The sequence below is a fragment of the Papilio xuthus genome, unplaced genomic scaffold (assembly GCF_000836235.2).
Source record: "Papilio xuthus unplaced genomic scaffold, Pxut_1.1 DF829673.1, whole genome shotgun sequence".
Lineage (NCBI taxonomy): Eukaryota > Metazoa > Arthropoda > Insecta > Lepidoptera > Papilionidae > Papilio > Papilio xuthus.
In genome coordinates this window covers 573280-596305 of record NW_013528976.1, presented here as the reverse complement: position 1 = coordinate 596305, position 23026 = coordinate 573280, and the positions used below count along the sequence as shown (strand labels likewise).

The window sequence follows — 23026 nt, the reverse complement described above, 5'->3', positions numbered from 1 at the left end:
TAGACTATTTTGGTCTAATTAAGCACATTTTCTTTATAATAAGTTAAAAAGTGTAATGAAAAGGTACTTTATTCTTTGTCTACACAACTCTCATCGATCTTTTCTCTGAGAGAAACAGACATATGACATTTGTTAAATATCTAGGTTTAATATTTTAAGCTTTAACAAAAGTAAAATCCACCGGAATTACTACAATGAAGTAATATTAGATAAATATAAATGCACCCATGACAATATGTAATATAAAGACTATTTTAACATAAGGATATAAGGTAAATCATGTTTCTATGCATGTAGACAACTAGCGCATATAATTATCGTTTCGTACTCCATCAATTTCTTATTAGAATATCGATTTATTAATATTTCAAGTCGTGTAAGTACTTACTGCATTTGTACAGGATTTTGGAAAAGAAATATAGCGGTAAATAATGTTTATTGATAAATTTTCTACAATAGTTTCAGGACATATATATTTTTTCATTTGTTTATATTATAATAAAGTTTGAAATTCAATAGTGTTGATGGCTTTCAATTGTATTTGTTTTTTGGTCCCTTAAGGTCTTAAAGTTTTGTATACTTCTTCCTGGCTTTATCCCATCCCCCTTTATCCTGGCCTTAAACCTTTGACTTATTTATCAGCTCCCTGAAGCTACTTGGGAGAAATATTAAATATAATATATCTATATATATAAAAATCAATTGTTAGTCTCGCTAAATCTTGAGAACGGCTGAATGGATTTATCTTATCTTGTTTGTACAGGTCTAGGGAAGGTTTAAAAGATGGGAAAAATTTGAATAATTGCCGGGAACTAATTAAGTTTCACTCCTCGCAGACGGAGTCACGGGCGACAGCTAGTATGAAATATATGAAAGTTTATTTTAACCTACAGATATGATTATTATGTTCAAAATAATTTTATCTTTTTACAGATAAAGATGGCTCAGTATCCATTGCACTATGTGTGCGATTACTGCAGCCGAACGTTCACTCGCAAATACAATCTGCAGACGCACATCGAGAACTATCACATGAATTCATCATGTTATTGTGAAATATGCGACCAGAGATTCGGAAGCCCAGCTGGTTTACAATTACATTTATCAAGAGGACACAATAGATATGGCCAAGCATTTCCGGAATGTGATATATGCGGACGTATTTTTACACGAAAGCAAAATATAACGTCACATATGATTACAGTTCATTTACAAAGCGGACGGCCAGATATTAGATGTCATTTATGCGAGAAAACGTTCACGACAGAAAGAAATTTAAAGCGACACAAAAATCAATTGCATAACCCTAATGCTGAATATCCAATTTGTGATATGTGTAAGAAAGTATTCAAAAGTAAATCTGCTTTAATAACACATATCACGTCTACACATCAACATGTAGATAAAGATTCACTGAAATGTCAACTGTGCAGTAAAGTTTATACAAATAATAGAAATTTGAAAAGGCACATCGAAATGTTTCATGGAGAAAGAGGTGAATTTAAATGTAACATTTGCCCTAAAGTGTACACTTCTAATCAAAGTTTGAGACGTCATAACAAAACTATGCATAATCCGGAAACTATTCAATATAATTGTCAAATTTGCTGTAAAGAAATTTATGGTAAGGAAAATATAAACGAACATATAAACTTATGTACACAAAATGATAGTTCTGAATACAAAGAATTAGAAATAACATCACAATTAATGTTTAAATGTACAAATTGTGATAAATCATTCAATTTAGAACCACTTTTAAGGAAGCATGTCAAATCTGAACATACTTTTCAAGATTTTTATAATTATTGTAAAAAATCTTTATTACAAACGATGACACAGACTCCGACTAAAGATTATATATGTGAATTTTGTAATAATACGTTGAATAGTTTACACGATTTAAAGGACCATTTATTATTTATACATGAAAAATATTATAATGTTTCAACGTGTAATGTGTGTTTTACGAAATTTTCAACGAATGAAACATTTTTGGAACATCGTAAATTTTGTATACCACCACCGGATGTCAATTCTTGTGACCATTGTGATAAATTGTTTACCGATATCACCAGTTTAGACTTCCATGTGAAAATATTTCATCCCGAAGCTCAATCTTCAAGTAGTAATGATGAAAATACAGAGGGAAATTACAAATTGAAATGTCATATTAAGTTAAAACATACTAAAGAGCAAAGTTTTGATTGTCATTATTGTGGAAAAACGTGCAGTAATAAATTTTATCTAATATCGCATATTAAAATTGTACATAGTAATATATCTTGTTCTAAATGTGATTATTGCCATAAATGGTTTAAATCTAAAAGAAATATAAGAAGACATATTGAATACACACATCTTGGTATGCAGCGTCACAAATGTATAGAATGTCAAACATTATTCAAAGAGAAAAGAAGTCTCCGGAAACATGTTAGAATAAAACATCCACATTCAACATTATTCCCCCAATGCCATATATGTTATAGAAGATTTGAATCAGCCAAATCTTGTAAAGTACATTTGAAATTAATACATTCTTTAAATTTGTCAACACATCCGTGCGGCTTGTGTTCAATATCATTCAATTGTATAGAAGCTTTAAAGGAACATTTAAAAACTAATCATCTAGCTGAAGATGAAATATACAAATGCGATGCATGCAACCTACTTTTTAAAGGTCAAAGTAAATTTGATCAACACAAAGAGATGTATCATTCAAACATAATATGGACTGGGAAACGTAAATCTGTGCCCCGATGTGTTATATGCATTAAAGATTTTAGTTCGAGAAAAACTTTAAAACGACATATTAAGAAGTTTCACAACGAATTCGATGTAGACGATTTAGCCAATTATTCATGGCTTGTTAAAATAACTAGCGTTGATTGTGATGAATGTATAAAAAATTTTACAGATGAATTAAAAAATATTAATTACGATAAATATAACGAATCTTTAGAAACGGTTGTGTATAAATGTGATACATGTTTAACATCATATAATATGTTAGAATATTCAATTTTAAAACATAAATTGAACATTTCAACTAAAGGTAAGATGATTATGAGTGAATTTTGTACAGCGGAGTTAAGTGAAGGTGATGATGAATTAAACTTATCACAGGATCCGGAGAGCACAACTGATTAACATAAAGACTGAAATTGTATCTCCTTAGTTTGTTTAGAATTAAGATTCATGTAAGGATATGTTTATTATACCTATTATGCTTATACATTAATAAAGTAATATACTATTAGTGTTGTTATTATTCTTACGGTGAAGGAAAACATCGTGATGCAACCTGCACATATTTGAGAAGAAATTAAAAGATATGTGTGAAGTCAACCCGCACTTGACCAGCGTGGTTGATTATGGCCTTATCACCCTTAACTTAGGGTAGGCTCCGAGCCCCTCGGTGATGACGTATAGTGAGCTGATGATGATAAGTGTTGTTATTAATTTACCAAATAAAATTATCGAGATTTGACAAATACAGTATGTAAGCCTTCTTACTAATATAAATGAGAAAGCTTAGATGGATGGATGTTTGTTAGAAGATATCTCCAAATTGGCTGAATGTATCTCACTGAAATTTGGTATACATGCAGAACATATTCTGGAAGAACACATAGGCTTATAAGAAATTCAAAGATATGTGTGAAGTCAACCAACCCGCACTTGGCCAGCGTGGTTGACTATGGCCTAATCACCCTTAACTTAGGGTAGGCTCCGAGCCATTCGGTGGGGACGTATAGCGAGCTGATGATGATGATGACACAGATAGTCGCGGGAAATAGCTAGTTATTAATATAACCAATGACATACTAATCTTTTAAATAAGAATAAAAAGGTTTGTTTTAAAAATAGTTTATTTAAATTACTTACACTATTTTAAAAAAAGATTTACAAATTGAAACAAAAATACGAAATTTTTAGTATGACCGTAATGAATTGGCTTGTGTTTGATACACCATCGCTAATCAAAAGCAGTAACCAACCATAAGGTTTCTCCATTCTTTTTAACGGCGAGTCTAAAAGGATTAAAACTTACAAGCTATTATAGTAAAAAAAACTAAACTAACTAAAACTTTTTACTCTTTCTTCTAAAAACTGTTTTCGTTTTTAATGGTAATTTTAACTGTATTAGTTTTTTACTGCCAGAAGCAACAATAGATGCACCTGTAACTCTGATTTTTGTCGTAACCGTTTTCGGTTGTAACTTAATACCTTGGGAAAGAATGTCCAAGTCTAGTGATAAATTGTTTATGAGAAGTAGGAATATTATTGCATGACATAAAGATTTATCTTTGTATGGTGCTGGTCTGCTACGTTTACCGTTGTTGTTTAACAAAAAGTTTGATAAAACTATATTATTAAGTGTTGGTGACAGTTTGCAAGCTGTAAACATCTTTTTTGGTATATCCTTCACCAACATTAAATATAATTTAAGCAGAACTCCTGCATACATTCCTAATACAATGTGTTTTGGATTCTTTTTTGATGTCATCAAATTCGCTACCCATGAAGGTATGTCGGAAGCGTAGTCTTTACCTTCTACTTCAGAATATATCTTATCGAATTCATCTTCGGTTAAAATTTTATCTAATTCATAGATTTGTTCCGGTTTTTGTGCATCTCTGTTGATTGGTGGTATATAGAAATCATCTGAATCTGGATTTTCGTATGAAGATAGATCTAAATTGTCCACGGATACCTCCTGGGTGACATTTTGCATTTGTTCATTCACAATTTGTACGTTAACCTTTAATTTCTCTCGTTGTTCAACTTGCTGCTTCTGTTTTTTCGAACCGAATTTTCTACTTAGTTCTAAATTACTCGTTTCTAATAATTGAGTTGAATCCAAGTCAACTTTAAGCACAGGTTTCAACTCCGCTGTACCGACTTCGATTAACCTAACTTTTCCGGTGTTTTTATTCCTAGCAATTATTATTGTTTTACTCAAATCTTCTTTTTCTTCTTCTCCCGTATAAACAAAATCATTTATTTGTGTAGCGATAGTAGTTTTTGAATTTTCGTCTTGTAATAACACACATTCTGTTGGTTGAAATTTTCCAGTTGTGTAGCCATTTTGGAAATTTATAAGCATCGGATGTATATTATTTTTGGTGAAAACCTCATCGATTTGTAACTTGGGCATTGTTTAATTTATTTATGATTTTTAAAATGAAAACAAAACACGTGAAAATATTATACTATAGGTTATGATATTAGTAAACACCTCCATTCACGTCTTTCCATTTGACATTTTTCAATTGTCAAATTGACATTAACTTCCAAAGAGTATGAATCAATTTATGGACATAGAGAAGAATTTTAAACATTAAAAAAGATGTAACCAATTGATGTAGTTATCGAACCAAAACCACTATTGAATGGTCAAAATGACTTCAACACACCGCCCTTACCCAGGGTTTCTGACGCCAAATCTCTGTTTAAAACGTATTGTTATCTCTGTGTTGTCAAAGGTACTGACAAGGGTGACGATTTGTTTTATCCAGAGTTTTTGGTGTCAGGAACCCACGGTTAGTCACGGTCCAGTCCAAGAATTACTTATGAAGTATAATAAATTTGGATAATTGTCGATAATTGGTTACTAAGAGTCTTGTAGATTTTTTATACTAAATCTATACTAAGGAGGATCACTTAACCACTCTGAGTGCGGCAGTTACGACTAAACAACATATAGTGAAAAGTCGGATAATAAAAACCGATGGCACAGTACCAGTCAACTCATGACCATAACGCATGCAACTGTTCCGAAATATCGGGAGCTCAAACTCAAAATCGTGGTAAGAATCCTGTTTTTTTACGAACATAATCGTAAACCTCGCGACAATTTGTAGTTATATAAAAAAAAATCAGGGGTCCAAGTACATGACTTGCAATCTGCAGGTCCTGGGTTCGAATCCCGCCATGTACCAATGTGATTTACATATGCACATTTATCCGACGTTCTTACGGTAAAGGAAAACATCGTGATGCAACCTGCACATATCTGAGAAGAAATTCAAAGATATGTGGGAAGTCAACCAACCCGCACTTGCGTGGTTGACTATGGCCTAGTCACTCTTAACTTAGGGTAGGCTCCGAGCCCCTCAGTGGGGACGTATCAGTATACGTCCCCAGCTCACTAGCTGATGATGATGATGATACCCTAACTACGAAACTAGAAAACCTATCAAGGGGGTGCCTGCAAAGTGAAGAAATTAGTTCTATATTTCATGCAATTTTTATATTAGGCAAAATCTCAAAGTATGTAATGAAATTATTTTTCACCTGTATGTCTTTTTATATGTCCTCTTAAGCTTCCTTTGTGTGCACATTTGTATTCACATATATGACATGAGTATGGCTTTTCACCTGTGTGTGTCCTTATATGTATTTTTAAGCTTCCTTTTTGCGTACATTTGTATTCACATATGTTACATGAGTATGGTTTTTCACCTGTGTGTGTCCTTGTATGTATTTTTAAGCTTTTTTTTACGGTACATTTGTATTCACATATGTCACATGAGTATGGTTTTTCACCTGTGTGTGTACTCATATGATTTTTTATGTTTCCCTTTTGTGTACATTTGTATTCACATATGTCACATGAGTATGGTTTTTCACCTGTGTGTGTACTCATATGTTTTTTTAAGTTTCCCTTTACTGTACATTTGTATTCACATATGTCACATGAGTATGGTTTTTCACCTGTGTGTGTACTCATATGTATTTTTAAGCTTTCTTTTCGTGTACATTTGTATTGACATATGTCACATGAGTATGGTTTTTCACCTGTGTGTGTACTCATATGTTTTTTTAAGTTTCCCTTTACTGTACATTTGTATTCACATATGTCACATGAGTATGGTTTTTCACCTGTGTGTGTACTCATATGTTGTTTTAAGTTTACCTTTTGTGTACATTTGTATTCACATATATGACATGAGTATGGTTTTTCACCTGTGTGTGTCCTGATATGTATTTTTAAATGGCCCTTTTGTGTACATTTGTATTCACATATATGACACGTGTATACTTTCTTAGCTGCGTGTACTTTTAAATGCGACACGATTAAACGCTTTTCTTTACTTTTGAAGGCACAGATATCACAATAAAGAAAATCGTTTACAGAAGGTATTTTTTGATTGTTTGTATTATTTCTATAGTTAATTATTTTATTTTCATCTATTATATGTTTCTTCAGCAATTTTTTCGTAGAAAAGCATTTACCACACTGATCGCAAGTGAAGTTATTTGACGTTTTCGATGTGATATTAATTTCAAACTGTTTTTCAGTTTTAGAATCTTCTACATTTCTACCTTTACACAAATCAGACGTATTTTTTACATTTTCTAGAGCACTTGACATTGGTTCTGAAAAAGATTACTAAGATATAAATCTGATTCCATTTAAATCTTTAGAATTATTACAATCCTTAGAATAACTAAGTATCCTTTGCGTTTACTTGATTTTTAAACTATTTCTTACCTCGATGACATGTGAATTTACTTTGTGTACTCGATACAAATTTTTTGGGGTTATTTCTAACTGCAATTGCTGATTTAAATTCCTTTACTTTTTCTGAAGTATTAGGCGTTGGTACTGGAATATAAGTAAATCGTATTCTCAAAAACTTAAACTTTAATTTATATTATTCATTTAATTTTTTTAAATATTTACCACGTTGATCACATGCAAAATTAGTTTTTGTATTCGTTCCCGATATTTTGTCTTTACATTTACCATTAATTCCTATTTTAGGTTTATTATCTTTATCAAGTTTATTTTCTTTTATTATTTCTGTAGTAGTTATCGTTGGTTCTGAAATATGTAATCAGCGTCAAAATGGCGAAAATCAAAATGCAATTTGCAAAAACCAAAAAGAAAATCTCACCGGTTATTTGAGGCTGACAATTATAAAATCTCAAGTCGATGCCTAAACCATGTGCCGCCTCACTGCCGTAATATACCAGCAGCTCAGTATTGCGTGGAATAATTTTTATTGTGCTAATAATACATAATAATATTATTTAAAAATCATATTTTAAAGTCAAATCAATAAGTCATTATCAAACAAAGATAAATCGACACGCTAAAAAAATTCATAGATCTACCTTGCCTAGTCTATCTTTAAATGGAAGGGAAAGCACAGGCAAGGGAAATATTTATTTTTTATGTAGCAAAACCTGGTAAACGGCCACTTGAATTCGATAAAATTGCTAAGAGATTACTCTTAGACCGCATTTACAGATGTACTGCCTACCTTTAATCGACAGAAGAAGGGATGCATAGAAAGGTAATATCCATCCGGTCTCTACATTGGGAAGGGGAAGAGGACTTTAATTGGGCCTCCGACAGGCACTCTTATCATTGTCGTCTGTGTGGTCGTGGTATTTTAATGGTCGACCAGATCTGTTGTGCAAAATATCCTTATTCATTCCATTTCCTGTTAGACCCCTTCTCCGACAAATCCGCGTCCCGTTCCCTGATATGTCTCTTATTCTGTCATTCCATTCCATATTCCGTGAAAAGGACTTTTAATATTGAAAATGAAACTAATTAGTAAATCATACCGATAATAAATCTGTCCTTTATATTGAAACGCAATAAGATTCTGTTCGTTCCGATTCCGGGAGCAGTTGATGAATCGCATCCAGTTTGAACGGTGGCCATCTCCGCCGTCCACAACGTGGGACGGCTTGTTATTTTTATCGAATATCTACATTAAAAATTTCATTGCTAAAGCATCGATATACATACTAAAGCCCAAAATCAGTCATTCGGATAATAAATAAAACAGTAACTTACCTGCCAACAATAACTGGAATCTGAATTTTTCTTCACAACACCGCGGTAAGGTCCGAAGCGTACACCGTTTGGCAAAGTACCTGAACTGAACACTCCCAGACCCGCACCTAAATATTATCTGCTAGTAGTTGTCAATTCAAGCCCACTGTGGAAGCTGAATGCTCTAAGTAAGATTAGGCCTCATTCAACTTGCCCCCCACTGCTCTCAGTAAGACTAGGGATCAGTCAACACGGACCCCACTGTGTTAGGTAAGACTAATCCTCAGTCAACATGCCCCCACTGCTCTAAGTAAGACTAGGCCTCAGTCAAAACGTACCCCACTTCCTTAAGTAAGGCTAAGCCTCAGTCAACACGCCCCCCACTGCTCTCAGTAAGACAAGGTCTCAGTCAAAACGTCCCCCACTGCTCTAAGTAAGACTAGGTCTCAGTCAAAACGTACCCCACTTCCTTAAGTAAGGCTAAGCCTCAGTCAACACGTCCCCACTTCCCTAAGTAAGACTAGGCCTCATTCAACACGCCCCCCACTGCTCTAAGTAAGACTAAGCTCAGTTTACCATCGCGCTGTTGGTGCTTATTCTGGATGAGATCATAGATCCTATTTTTATTGACATACCTAGAATTAATTTTCAGTCGCAATTTTACTTATACTTATATTTTAATGGGCGCGAAATTCAAGTTTTTTCACCCTTCCAGCACATTTCCAACAAGAATAGGATGCGAATGGAATTGGATTTGCTGGCAGAGGAGATATGGGAAAGAGAAACGTCGTTTTTTAAATCCCTTCCTCAGATCTTCAAAGGATTTGGTACATATCTTATTATATTTAAACTTCGAATAATATTTAATTCTGATTTTTGCTCATACCTGGGATATAAGACCTAGCAATATGTAAAAACGCCTTTGGTATAGTGAGTGCCGCCCGAGGAACATATGGCGGATAGTTTGTTTTTTCTGGGACCTATGTTCAAAAAAATTAAAAATCTAGTTTAAGAAAGCACACTTTGCAAGTATTCAAGAATCTTTTTCTACCTTATATTTCTAAACATTACAGACAACACTTATCTTACTAATATTATAAATGCGAATGTTTAGATGGATGGATGTTTGAAGATATCTCCAGAAAAGCTGAACGGATCTTGATGAAATTTGGCATGGATGTAGAACATAGTCTGGAAGAGAACAAAGACTACTTATTAAGGTTTTTTTTAATTCTGCGCGGATGGATTCGCATGCAACAGTTAGTAGTTTATTAAAATACATTTTGTACTCAAACTGTTAGGAAGAAAATCCGACACTGTGCCGGTGTACTGGCGCAACACTAGCCTTATTAAAAGGTCAACGTTTATGTCCCCTCACTACATCTGACACTTGACTAGTAATGAAAGCGCAGCAAAGTATTCTATGTCTAGAAATACATATCATAAGGTCAAACGACCTACTGGTGTTCTTACTTACCTTTGTATCAGGTAGAATAAGTAAAGGTCCATGCTGAGGGCACACATCGTACACGTAGTCGCGGCAGCCGGAACAATCTGTAAGAAAAACATAATAAACAATATATCTATATATATAAAAGAAAGTTGTGTTAGTTACACTATTTATAACTCAAGAACGACTTTACCGATATGCCTGAAAATTGTTGAGGAGGTAGCTTAGAGCCAGGAGACGGACATAGGATACTATTTATTCATTTTTTTTTAGAATTTATGCCTTGAAGAGTTGCTTTTTATTTAACTTACTAATATTATAAATGTGAATATTTAGATGGATTTGATGTGGATGTGGATGGCTGTGCTACACTAATTAAGTTATATATCCACGCGGACGGAATCGCGGGCGACAGCTAGTTTATTTAAAAAAAATCCTCACGTAACTAGGAACCTCCAGACAAGAATACGGACACCATACACAACAGACTCGATATTTTTTTTAGACTACAGGTCAAAATAAAAAAAACTGACAAAAGACTAGCATAGAGATATTAGTGTATAATTCTGTGTTTCGTCCTTTTGTTATAAATAGCATATTTGTCGAAGATTTCGTCTCAAAAGTTGCCAAAGTATAGTAAAAAATCATTCAAAAAAAGATTAAACGCTAATGTTATTTCTTTTTCTTTTAATATTGTACTGTTATCATCAGAATAAGATATGTCAACTGAACATCAGACCAAACAAAACGGGAAGTAGGCGTAGGGTGTTAGATAAAATAATTTAAATCATCGAAGCCTATTTATGTTCGTCAACATTTTTAATGCTTTCGTTACTTACAAATGTATTCATCGAAACTCGGATCTTCAGGTTCAAAATAACTGATGCGCGGTAATTGCCTCAACTTCGAAAGTGCCATGGCGACTGAATAAAAAAAAGATGATATGCAATTGACCATTACATCGAGACAAATTTTTATACACAATTTAAAGACATTATCTTATTCTGTACATCATTTCAAAAATAAGCAACAAAATATTCATGTTACTGTAGTAACAAGGGATCTTTTGTTTGATTTAACGACTTTTACTATTTGCAATTTTAATAATTTCTCAGCGTTAAAATCAGTTATAATTCATGTCTTCAAATGAACAGAAAATAAAAAGAATAACACAAACAAAAAGTTAATCGTTGTGCAGTATGTGATAAATACTTTATACAACTTCTTAGCAAAATAAAAGATCAGCAAATTAAATAAAAATAAGTACTTACGTTCTTTTGTTATCTTTAAAAACTTGACCACGAAAAAGTTTTAAATTGTCACTCAAATCACAAATAAAGTTTAATTTACACTTTGGCGCCCTAAACTGTAATATTTATTAAAATGTCCGTCGAGGAAATAAATTATTTTAGAAAAATAACGGATAACTATTGCACAACTAAACTCATATATGATTACACTTTCACTCATATACCAGATGCATGCTGCCATCCTACTCGCACGAAATTTTTTGATTTAAAAATAAATCGATTATTGTTATTTCTATTATTATAAATATAATTTACTATTTTAAAATTAAAATAATGATTTAATACGAAGATGCCTTATAAGAGTTGGTCGCAAATCAGTTTATTACACAAAAAAGATGTTGTATTTATTCAAAAATAACAATGTTTGACGACCGCGGTAAAACTAGTAAATTCCCGCTTAAATTTTTTTGTTTTTAAATGTAAAAGGAGTTTGTAACAACGATAGGTGAATGGCAGTTTCAAATATTATAAATTTTTAATATGTTGTAAAAATAATTCGATTTCATGTTATAGGTAAAATCTAATAATAGTGTAAATTAAAGTAGACATGTAATTTTAAAAATTCAAAATTGATTAAACTAAATTCTTGAAATCTGATATATTGCTGTGTATCTTTGAAAAAAGAGAATTTTAAGAACTCGTTTTAACGTTTGAGAAATAAAACATGAATATTCAACTGAATTGGACAAATAGCATTTACTGTCGCCCTCGATTGCGTCCGCGTGGAATTAAAAAAAATAAAAAGTAGCCTATGTGTTTTTCCAGATTACGTTCTCACGTGTGCCAAATTTCATCAAAATCCGTTGTGCCGATCCGCAGATATATTCAAACATCCATCCATCTAAACATTCGCATTTATAATATTAGTAAGATTTGAGTAATTATGCTATATATTAGTAATATTGCAAAAATTGTTCTTCAAAACTTCAGAAAATGTCCTCTACTGTCAATTGCAAGACCCACTTTACAGTTAGTAAAAATTTTTTTTTTATTTAATTGTTGAATAAAATTGTATAGAGGTGTAGGATTTTTAAGGATCTACACAAATAAATGTACGAAATATGAAATCATTTATTTAAAGTTTTTTTTTATAATTTATTTATAAATCCTTACATTAAAATCAATAAATAGGACACGCAGACATAAAAGCACACTGAAATTTAACAATAAAGCAAGAGCCTGGATAAAGTTCCACAATTTTTTCCTTAGAAATTGAAATTCCCATAAGAAAAAAATATATAATCGATTTAAAAACAGGCCCAGTTATATTGTTATATTTTTTACATTCAGAATAATTTTCAAAATACATTTAAGAGTAAAAATTAAAGTAAACCTCTTTCACGCTTACCTTATATCTAATACTATATGTCGCCCGCGACTCCGTTCGCGCGTAATTAAAAATAAACTTAGTAGCCTATGAGTTCTTCCAGTCTATGTTCTACATCTATGACAAAATTCAGAGAAATCCATGCAGCAGTTCTGGATATATCTTCAAACAAACATCCATCCAAAACGTTATATTTAGTTACAGCTGTCACATGTAGAGTTCGGATTGCTTCTTATTATATTAGGATTGTCACACGATGCGTCTCTATAATGATAGAAGACACAGGTCACGTTGGAATGGACACGTGACACATTTGGAGTAGACACATGTCTCGTTGGAGTGGACACATGTCACGTTGGAGTGGACACATGTCACGTTGATGTAGACACACATCACGTTGGAGTAGACACATGTCTTTTTAGAGTAGACACATGTCACGTTGGAGTGGACACATTCCACATTGGAGTAGACACATGTCTCGTTAGAGTAGGTATATGCCACGTTGGAATGATGTTACTAGGGCTGCGGTTTAGCCCAGTCGCGTCGTGCTCGCGCACGTCTCGGCCAAGGTTTCTTGAGGTGGACATGTTGTACATGTGCACGCTGTTCGCCTGCAGTTGTGAAGCATTTGCCGCACGTCTCACAACGGTGAGGCTTCAAACCGGTGTGGATCTGGTGAAGGAAAAAGTATTAATTATGTTTTTTTTAATATGAAACACAAAATCATCTTATATATAAAATTCTCGTGTCACAATTTTCGTTCCCATACTCCTCCGAAACGAAATTTTTGTGAGCATATTGAGTAGGTCTGAGAATCGGCCAACATCTATTTTTCATCCCCCTAAATGTTAAGGGTAGTCCACCCCTAATTTTTTTTTAGACAAACATGCGGACGGAGTTTACTATATAAAATAAGAAGTGACAGCTTTAATCGACAGAGGAGGGGACGAACTACAATAGTATGTGTCTCCTTTCCTGTCAAATCCAGTTTTCCGTAACTTTTCACTTTACCAATCTCTGTAAACAGTACAGGGATCATATCTTTCTAATATTATAAATACGAAAGTATAGATGAATGGATGGATCTCCAGAAATTGCATGGATGGATGTAGAACATAGTCTGGAAGAACACATATTGTAGCATTCGTTGCGTTATATTTGGGTCGTTTACGTACCAACACGTGTTACCGGTCCAAAGGTCCGACATCGACTGACCCCCTCTCTCTGAACACTACATTTATGTACTACACTTAGGATACTAATTAAGTTATTATATTATTAAGAAATTACTCACAAACATATGTCTTCTTCTATTATTAAAGAATGCAAACCTCTTCCCGCATAATGGACATTCGTATAAAGGTCGTTGCTCACTGTGCACTCTCAGATGTAGTACTAAGTTACTGCGCTGCGTGAAACTTTTATCACAACTAGTGCATTTGAATCTTTTGACACCAGTATGCACCCACATGTGATCTTTTAGTAATGCCATACTCTGTAAAAAATATATATATTTATGACACTCTTTGGAAGAATACGAATCGAATGACATCTCATTTATCAAAATTACTTTAGTCGTTTACGATACAGGATGTTTCAAATTAATTGTCATAAAAACTCATGCATAAATATAAAATCGTTTTTTTTATTATTTCTAGACTTTATAATAAGGTAACAAATGAGTTTGTCGAAGTAACGAAGCGACCACTGACAGATGATTTTTTAATCAGCAAAGCTCACTATGAGTCCCCACTGAGGGTCTTAGTCTACCCTAAGTGAGAGTATGTGATAGTGAATGTTGGTCCAGTGCAAGACTTCCCACATTTGACATTCTCAGATATGTGCAACACGATGTTTTCCTTCAACGTAACAACATTAGATAAATGTACATATGTAACACATTGCTACATGACGGGATTACAACACAGGATCTGTTTACCTGGAATATTCTGCCGCACTGTTCGCACATGGCCGGTGTCTTCATTGCGGGATATTTAGTACGGTTCTTGTCGGGATGTTCGCGACGGAAATGTTGAGCGTAGAGACGTAAATCTCGTAGTTGTATACCGCACTGGATATAAATATATATCTTACTAATATTATAAATGCGAATGTTTGGATGTTTGTTACAAGGTTTCTCCAGAACAGCTCAATGGATCTTGATGAAATTTGTCATACATATAGAACATAGTCTGGTAGAACACATAGACTAAGTTTTTTTTTAATTCTTCGAGGGAAGAGTTGTACGCGACAGGTTATATTATAAGTAGGACAGCTTTGTTTGTTTGTATTGCAATTTTGTAACCGATGACCTACAAATATTGCTACATTTAAAAAAAAGCTATTATGTTATCGTCAATAACACTTTATCAATATGAAATAAAAAAAAACAATACAACTAACAAAGATTTTAAAGAAAATTAAAATTGCCTCAGAAGGTGTAAAATTTTTAAGTTTTTAAAAAATGCCATTTATTTTATTTAATATCCAGAGGGGAATTTTTATTTAATTTTTCTGGTGACCCTTGTGACCACCCCTATCATCCCCCTTCCTATGTACCTAACCTTTTGGGACACCCTATATATATATATATACATATTTAGTTTTACGAAGAAATGTGACAATTTTGGTATACCTGTTCGCAAGCGATGGGTCCGTGTTGTGGAGGAAGGTCCGCATCTCTCGCATGTACGAGAGGTCTGCGCTCTATACGTCGTACAGATCGCACGCCCCCTTCAGTGTTCATACTCTGAGAATCATTACGGATCCTGTTCCTACATTATCAACAATAAATATTGATTTAGAGATTTATTTTAGTCTTTCCCTTCCCACCCTTCTTATATGTAAATGATGGGAAGTATAAGGGTATTTTCCGGATTAGATGCATGGGAAGGGAAAATATTCTCTGTCGTCTTGTATGTCTTCTCTATCGATTAAATGTAACGCATATGTAATTAACAGTGGTAGAGCCCGCTCTAACATGTTCGCACGAATTGTCCTCGCTCAGTGAAATACAACGACCACACAGAAGACAGGCCTCAAGTGCGAAGTAATTCCAACTACAGTCTGATGAGTGTGCGTGTCGGAGGCCTAATTTAGTCCTCTTTCCATTCCCTTTTTCTTATAAGAAAAGGATGGGAAGTGGACGTGGACTTTCCGGATGAGAGGATGCATGGAAAGGGAATATATTTTCTTTCTATGCATCCTCTCCTCCGTCGCTTAAAGGTAGGCAACGCATATGCAATTGCGTATGTCTATGGGCAACGGTCACTTCGCTATTTCAGCGATTTCAGGTGACTCGCTCGTTTGGTACTTTATTATATAAACACTTACGGATCATCATCACTGCTATGTTTCGAGGACAATTTGAGATGTCTGCTGTGCGCTTCTTCTGATATAAATTTGACATCACATACTTCACAGTATGGACCCTCTAGGGTCATCTAAAATTGGATAATTGTATCAAAAAAACATATCCTATGACACTCTTTGTAAATACGAATCGAATGACACCTCATTTGTCAAAATCTATTCACTCGTATATGATACAGGATGTTACAAATTTAAGTAAAAAAACTATTTACGCCTTTTTAATAGTTGACGGTAATGCACAGAGTGGACTGACATCTGTCATTTTTAATATGTCAAATTAGCAATTTTAAAAAATAAAATATAATATGAAACATTTTTAAAAAAATAATTATTTTGTTATTTTTCAAGTGAATTTTAACGGGATTCGTTGCTTTCACTAAAGTCAACATAGTAAAATTTTGTTTTGTATATGTGTAGAATATTTCTCCCTATTTGTAGGATTATACTCCACTGAGGGTCTCTGTGTCTACTCTAAGTGAGACTATGTGATAGTGGTCCAGTGCGTGAGTTCATACATATCTTTGAATTTCTCAGATATGTGCAGCATCACGATGTTTTCCTTTACCGTAACATGGGATAATAAAAGAAAATAGGGTAAATAGTACTGACCGAATTATCATGTAGTCTATGTTTCTTCTTCTTATGTACTTCTATTCCTTTTTGACTAACAAAAGTGTATCCACATAGTTCACAAACGAAATCTGATACATGCTTGATCCGTATATGTCCCATATATGTCGTCAATTTGCTGAAAATAACATCCCCTATAAACTTTTACATATAATTTATACGTTGTATCCAAAGCCGAAACGATTTTAAGCAAATATTAAAGGAAAAAATGTAGTATTATTTTGTGAAGAATAAACTCAAAAACTACTTGATCGATATCTAAAACTATTTTATAATTAAAAAGCTACATTAAGTAACATAGACTAGATATTTTAAAAAGATAAATAAATTAAAAAAAAAAACACCTAAAACATCACATTTTTATCAAACTTTATGTACAAATAAATATTAACGTACTTATCAATTTTAAACATCCTGTATATATTAGTAGAAATATACATTATTAAAAAGAGGAAACTTAACCTCATAGTGCTATCTCTATCACTCTATAGACATATAACTAAGTGCGAGAGAGACAACATTAGTTAAAAAAAGAGAACTTAGCTATACAGTGCTATCTCTATCACTCTATAGACATATAACTATGTGCGAGAGAGACAGCGCTCTACAAATCTAATACTTACTCAAATTCGCAAGGACAATGCGGGCACTGGTATTTAGTACCGGCGTGCCATTTTTCATGTTCTCTTGCAACACCTCTGTAAGAAAGAGTCAAAATAGAAAAATATTTAAAGAAAAACTAAAAAAAATCAATTTCGATAGTTAAATCAAATAACCTGTTTCTAGTAACAAAAGGACATCCTTTGCAACTAAATTGTTCCGTATGTTGAGCTGTCAGATGTTTTCTTAAAGCACGCGCTGATTTCAAACGAGTTTTACATATAAAACATTCATATGCACCGCTTTGCTGAAATATTAATAATTCAATTAAATCCACACTTAGGGAAGCCTAACCCTAAGTGAGACTGATAGTCAATTTTGACTTTAGATATGTGCAGCATCACAATGTTTTCCTTCACCCTAACAACATAAGATAAATGTACATATGTAAATCGGAAATCGAAAAACACATTGGTACATGGCGGGATTCGAATCCAGGACCTGCTTACAAGTCAAGTGCTTTAACCACTGAGCCATCAACACTTTTAGAATTCAAAGGAAATTAGAAATATTTATGCATGGGTTCGAATCCCATCATATACCAATATAATTTTAAATTTACACTAGCTGTTACCCACGACTTCGTACGCTATTAAAATATACTTTGTAGTCAAATTAAGCGTCAATTAAACTAATGGTTAAGGTTACGAATTTCCGATCACGAGGTCGGGGGTTCGAATCCCGCCATTCGACTATTGTCGTAAACCATATCCTAGCACAAGCCTAGAGCTTAGTTGAAGTACAAGAAATATTAGTAAATTTACAAAAAAAAATCTGCTAATATTTTTAATAGCGTCGGTAGCTCAGGGGTTAAGCACTTGACATGCAATCTGCATATCCTGGGTTCGAATCCCGTCATGTTCCAATGTGTTTTTCGATTTCCCATTTACATATGTACATTTATCGTATGTTCTTACGGTGAAGGAAAACATCGTGATGCTGCACATATCTGAGAAGAAATTCAAAGATATGTGTGAAGTCAACCCACACTTGGCCAGCGTGGTTGACTATGGCCTAATCACCTAACTTAGAATAGGCTCCCCCTCAGTGGGGACGTATAGTGAGCTGATGATGAATATTTTTTATTTTTTTTCCGAGGAGTATGGTAACTAATATATATTTATATTGTTACGATGAAGGAAAACATCGTGTTGCACATATCTGAGAAAGTCAAATGTCTGAAGTCAACCCGCACTGGACCAGCATTCACTATCACATACTCTCACTTTGGGTACTCCGAGGCCTTCAGCGGGGACATAAAGTTGTTAATTACCTCTGTATGCCTTATTATATGAGCTTCATATCTATCTTTTATAATAAATCCTCTATAACATATATCACATTTATATGGAGCGCTTATATATGTTGTTGTATGCTGTCTTTTACTTATTTCTTCTATTTGTTCTTCGTATGTTAAAGATTTTATTGTGAATAATGATTCATCCAACCCATCACTGTGTTTACGTCGTTTCACATCTGTTATTTTATATCTGGAAATACATATACAGTGTGTCCCAATAGGTTACGTACATAGGAAGGGGGATGATAGGGGTGGTCACAAGGGTCACCAGAAAAATTAAATAAAGATTCCCCTCTGGGTATTAAAAAAATAAATGCCATTTTTTAAAAACTTAAAAATTTTACACCTTCTGGGGCAATTTTGTAACCGATGACCTACAAAATTGCTATATTTAAAAAAAAAAAGCTATTATGTTATCGTCAATAACCCTTTATCAATATAAAATAATAAAAAAAAAAAAAAATTTCTCCTTCCTCCTTTTTCTCCGGAGATTCCTATATATTTGCATATCATGTCTGCTACTGTATTTATGACGCTGACTGTACATACTGCCGACCCTCAATAGGGACAAGGGCAGGTTGATGATGATGATAAATGTTAAAGACAAAGGTATAATATAATAAATACCTATCCATAGTCAACATCGGATTCTCTTCATCTTTCTTAACTTTAGCTAGTTTCTTCTCCACTTTAACTTTTTTCTTTTTTTTCACCTTTTGTTTTTTTTTATTCACTTCACTCAGCTTCTTGTCATCTTCGCTTTCAAAATTACTATACTCATTTATATATATCTCGTTATCTTCCCGTTTTATTTCTACCTCCAATAATGGTACAGCTTGTACTTTGACGTCGTAATCTATCACGTCATCTGTGATGTCATCTATGTCATCTGCGATGTCATTTATGACGTCAGAGACTTCAGTCTTTAGTTCTACGTCATTTAAATGTATATCACAATCATTTGGTTCGTAATATTTATGTATTAAGCTACTATTTAATCCGTATGCATTTCTATTTATGATTTTTAAACTTTTTATAGTTAACTGTAAGGAAAGAAATAATTCAATTTATTGTCAGTATAAACTTATATCTTTAAATGAGCAATTCTTGTATATCTTTATCTTTATATATATAATTCTTCTGTGAGTGTGTATGTAACTGAACTTCTCTCAAACGACTGGAGCGATTTTGATGAAATTTTTTGTGTGTGTTCAAGGGGATCTGGGAATGGTTTAGATTCACAATTTTGTCCGCTGGACAATGTTTTTTTAATTGATTTTTAATTTATTAGTAGTTGTTGATTTTGGGATGTTTTACATTGGATCCGACAGACGGCGCTACCATCGCAGTGTCAAATTTTAAATAATATTCGAATTAAAGACGTGTAGACAGGACTACTTCTGTCAGGTCCGCTAGTATATATATATATATATAATTGGAATCTCGGAATCGGCTCCAACTATTTTCATAAAATTTAGTATATAGGGGGTTTCGAGGGCGATAAATCGATCTAGCTAGGAATCAGTTTTATCGATAATCAACTTAAACATAAACTTAACTTTTTCTATCGGTAACATCGAAAAAATATAATTCATATTTCATCATTTTATAAGTAAATCGTACTATAATTTTCAAAAAACACAATTAGAAAAAAATACCGAGCAAAGCTCCGTCATCCAGGTACTTTAATATACATTGTCAACTATCAAAATTTAACAACGTAACGTTGAAACAAATAAAAGAATTAAACCAAAAAAAAAGCAAGCTATTTTATTCTTGATAAGTAAAAAAAGTAGAGCTACCATATACCAATATGTTTTTCTATTTACATATGTACATTTATCCGATTTTATGGTAAAGGGAAACATCATGATGCTGCACATATCTGAGAAAGTCAAATGTCTGAAGTCAACCCGCACTTGACCAGCGTGGTTGACTATGGCCTAATCACCCCTAACTTAGGGTAGGCTCTGAGCTCCTCAGTGGGAACATATAGCTAATGATGAAGTTAAAAAACTAAAAAAAAGTAGTGGCCTGTTTAATATCTGTAGAAACCAATGTTTGGAGGTTTTAGACTATTAATTTCCAAATAACCCTCTTCCTCCCCCTAAAAGTAATAAATCGTTGGTAAGATTTACCAATACCAAAAAAGGTTGAATGTAACTCACATGTTTCTCAGTTTGTAATACATCTGTCATCAATCCCTGACTCATTATCGCCTTGTTTCTAAAACGATGACATGACATAAGTCTATGTGTACATTCCCAACACAACTTCTGAGGTAAATTGTCATCTTCACTCATCTGTAATGTAACAAATCATATATAAATATAATTAATAACAAAATTGGATTGCATAATTGAAATATTGAAGCAAAACTCACCAACAATCCAGTAATTTGTTGATACGGCACATCTAATTTATAATCTATTATGTGATAAAGCTTTCTATCCATAGCTAGACATATTCTGCACACCTGTAAAGAAAATATAGTAAACTAGTTGTCACCCACAACTCTGTCTAAACTAAATTAAAAAAAACACTTAATAAGTAGCCTATAACGTCCTTCCAGACTATTTTACAACTATGTCAAGTTTCATTAAAAACCCTTTAAGCAGTTACGGAGGTACCTTCAAACATCCATCATCTAAACATTCACATTTATAATATTAGTAAGATTGAAGAAACTTGAACAACACCACCGACGCTTTGGTATCAACATTGTTGACGACGCCGGCGCACCCCGCGCTCCTCAAGACACGCCCTAAGCGCAGTCGCAAAATAATACCATTCACCCTAATGAAGGACCCCCAATGGGCTTGAAATAAGTTGGTGCTGCCACCGGACTGATATACGTCAGTGTTTAGCCATTTTTATATCAGTTTAGTATAATGTCTCACGAAATTTTAAATAATGTATTAGTAAGATTATTTTTTATAAATCATACCTTCAAAACTGCTGATGAATCTTCATTAGAATTCTGAAATAACACATGATTTAAATAAATATCATTGATTTTATTGTTGTCTACCATTATAAGATAATCAGGTAAAAATTCCAAAACAAATTTTATATTTATATTACCTGTACAAGTATTGGAATTGCTCCATTCTTGATTTTCCTTAATCCACATTTGGTTTCATAAAAGTCTTCAGACCTAAAGTGTTCAGAGCATACAGTACTACGGTCTTTCGGTTCCCAATCCATTATACTGAGAGCTTCTATCCATTTGTTACGCAAGCTTGGTTCCCTTGGAAACCTGGGACAAAGGATCAATGAAACTTATAGTGAAACTAGCTTCCTGAGCCTCCATCCACGTGGAATTAAATAACAACTTAATTAGTAGCTTATGTGTTATTCCAGCCTATGTTCTATTATGCCAAATGACATCAAGATCCAACTTCTAACAAACATCCATTTAAACATTTGCATTTATAATATTAGTAAGGTTATTTATTTTTTAGATCCAACTCTACTACTACTATTAATATAATATTTTTTTTACAGAACATTGTGTGAATAGATGAACATGTAATTTGCCATTGTCAGTTGTAAAAAAAACCAATAGGCGAACACTTTTATTGATTGGGCGTTTTATGTAGAGTAACCAAATCAAAATTTGTTATTTTAGTGAACAAACTTAAATATATAACTGTAGCAACAAATATTTCATATAAATTGTTAATATTTGTTTATATTACGTTAAAAATACGCATAATAACAATTATATCTCTAGGTTATTTATGAATTAAATATTTACGAAACTTACATGTGAAAGGTAATTCCATGACTTTTGGTTGTTCGTTTCGTATCATTCGTACAGTTTTGTACACTACACCGCATTTTCAGTTACGCTTTCATACATTATACACAAATTATCATAAGAAACTTATCTGTATTTACAATTTTAAAAGACGTATTCGGACATATTTCTATCGATCATTTTTCAATTTTAACTCTTTTAATAATCTGAGATTAAGCTTATTTAATACTCAAATAAGTTTAGATTGTTAAATACTTAAGTATAATTATTTTGTTATGAACATATTTTTATTTAAAATGCCTTGAACTGACAGAAAAGTATGATTTGACAAGCTTGAACATTGGCTTCCTTTTACTGGATACGCCATTCTCTGTTTAAAATTTACATACAAAGAACTAAAGATTGTAAAAATAT

The 23026-nt window shown here is 33.1% G+C and overlaps 5 protein-coding genes across 6 annotated transcripts; 1 reads left to right on the top strand and 4 right to left on the bottom strand.

Moving 5' to 3' along the window:
- The first annotated feature begins 123 nt into the window (after positions 1–123).
- LOC106114070 (zinc finger protein 845) lies at positions 124–3259 on the top strand. The gene is made up of 2 exons (XM_013307151.1): positions 124–272; positions 934–3259. The coding sequence occupies exon 2, from the start codon at positions 940–942 to the stop codon at positions 3148–3150; it is 2211 nt and encodes a 736-aa protein (XP_013162605.1). The 5' UTR covers positions 124–272; positions 934–939; the 3' UTR covers positions 3151–3259.
- A 644-nt stretch (positions 3260–3903) lies between these two features.
- On the bottom strand, positions 3904–5258 carry LOC106114152 (RNA polymerase I subunit E). Its single transcript, XM_013307253.1, has one exon. The coding sequence runs from the start codon at positions 5159–5161 to the stop codon at positions 4085–4087; it is 1077 nt and encodes a 358-aa protein (XP_013162707.1). The 5' UTR covers positions 5162–5258; the 3' UTR covers positions 3904–4084.
- Positions 5259–6229: 971 nt separating this feature from the next.
- LOC106114171 (gastrula zinc finger protein XlCGF57.1-like) lies at positions 6230–6948 on the bottom strand. The gene has a single exon (XM_013307274.1). The coding sequence runs from the start codon at positions 6902–6904 to the stop codon at positions 6290–6292; it is 615 nt and encodes a 204-aa protein (XP_013162728.1). The 5' UTR covers positions 6905–6948; the 3' UTR covers positions 6230–6289.
- A 417-nt stretch (positions 6949–7365) lies between these two features.
- Positions 7366–11549, bottom strand: LOC106114032 (histone-lysine N-methyltransferase PRDM9-like). The gene is made up of 10 exons (XM_013307111.1): positions 11522–11549; positions 11090–11173; positions 10278–10354; positions 9687–9780; positions 8822–8928; positions 8587–8732; positions 7908–8020; positions 7694–7834; positions 7502–7615; positions 7366–7412 (listed from the first exon to the last, which is right to left on the bottom strand). The coding sequence occupies exons 2-10, from the start codon at positions 11166–11168 to the stop codon at positions 7366–7368; spliced, it is 918 nt and encodes a 305-aa protein (XP_013162565.1). The 5' UTR covers positions 11169–11173; positions 11522–11549.
- Positions 11550–13064: 1515 nt separating this feature from the next.
- On the bottom strand, positions 13065–22907 carry LOC106114053 (zinc finger protein 260-like). Of its 2 annotated transcripts, XM_013307132.1 has the most exons (15): positions 22619–22907; positions 21934–22108; positions 21797–21829; positions 21233–21325; positions 21018–21152; positions 19477–19892; positions 18823–19039; positions 17666–17796; positions 17513–17587; positions 16869–17007; positions 16221–16330; positions 15523–15661; positions 14827–14958; positions 14182–14382; positions 13065–13559 (listed from the first exon to the last, which is right to left on the bottom strand). In XM_013307132.1, the coding sequence occupies exons 1-15, from the start codon at positions 22690–22692 to the stop codon at positions 13404–13406; spliced, it is 2226 nt and encodes a 741-aa protein (XP_013162586.1). In that variant the 5' UTR covers positions 22693–22907; the 3' UTR covers positions 13065–13403. The 2 variants fall into 2 exon arrangements, with proteins under 2 accessions (XP_013162586.1, XP_013162593.1); XM_013307139.1 differs by lacking the exon at positions 22619–22907 and having other exon boundaries at positions 21797–21840; positions 21934–22080.
- Positions 22908–23026: the final 119 nt, after the last annotated feature.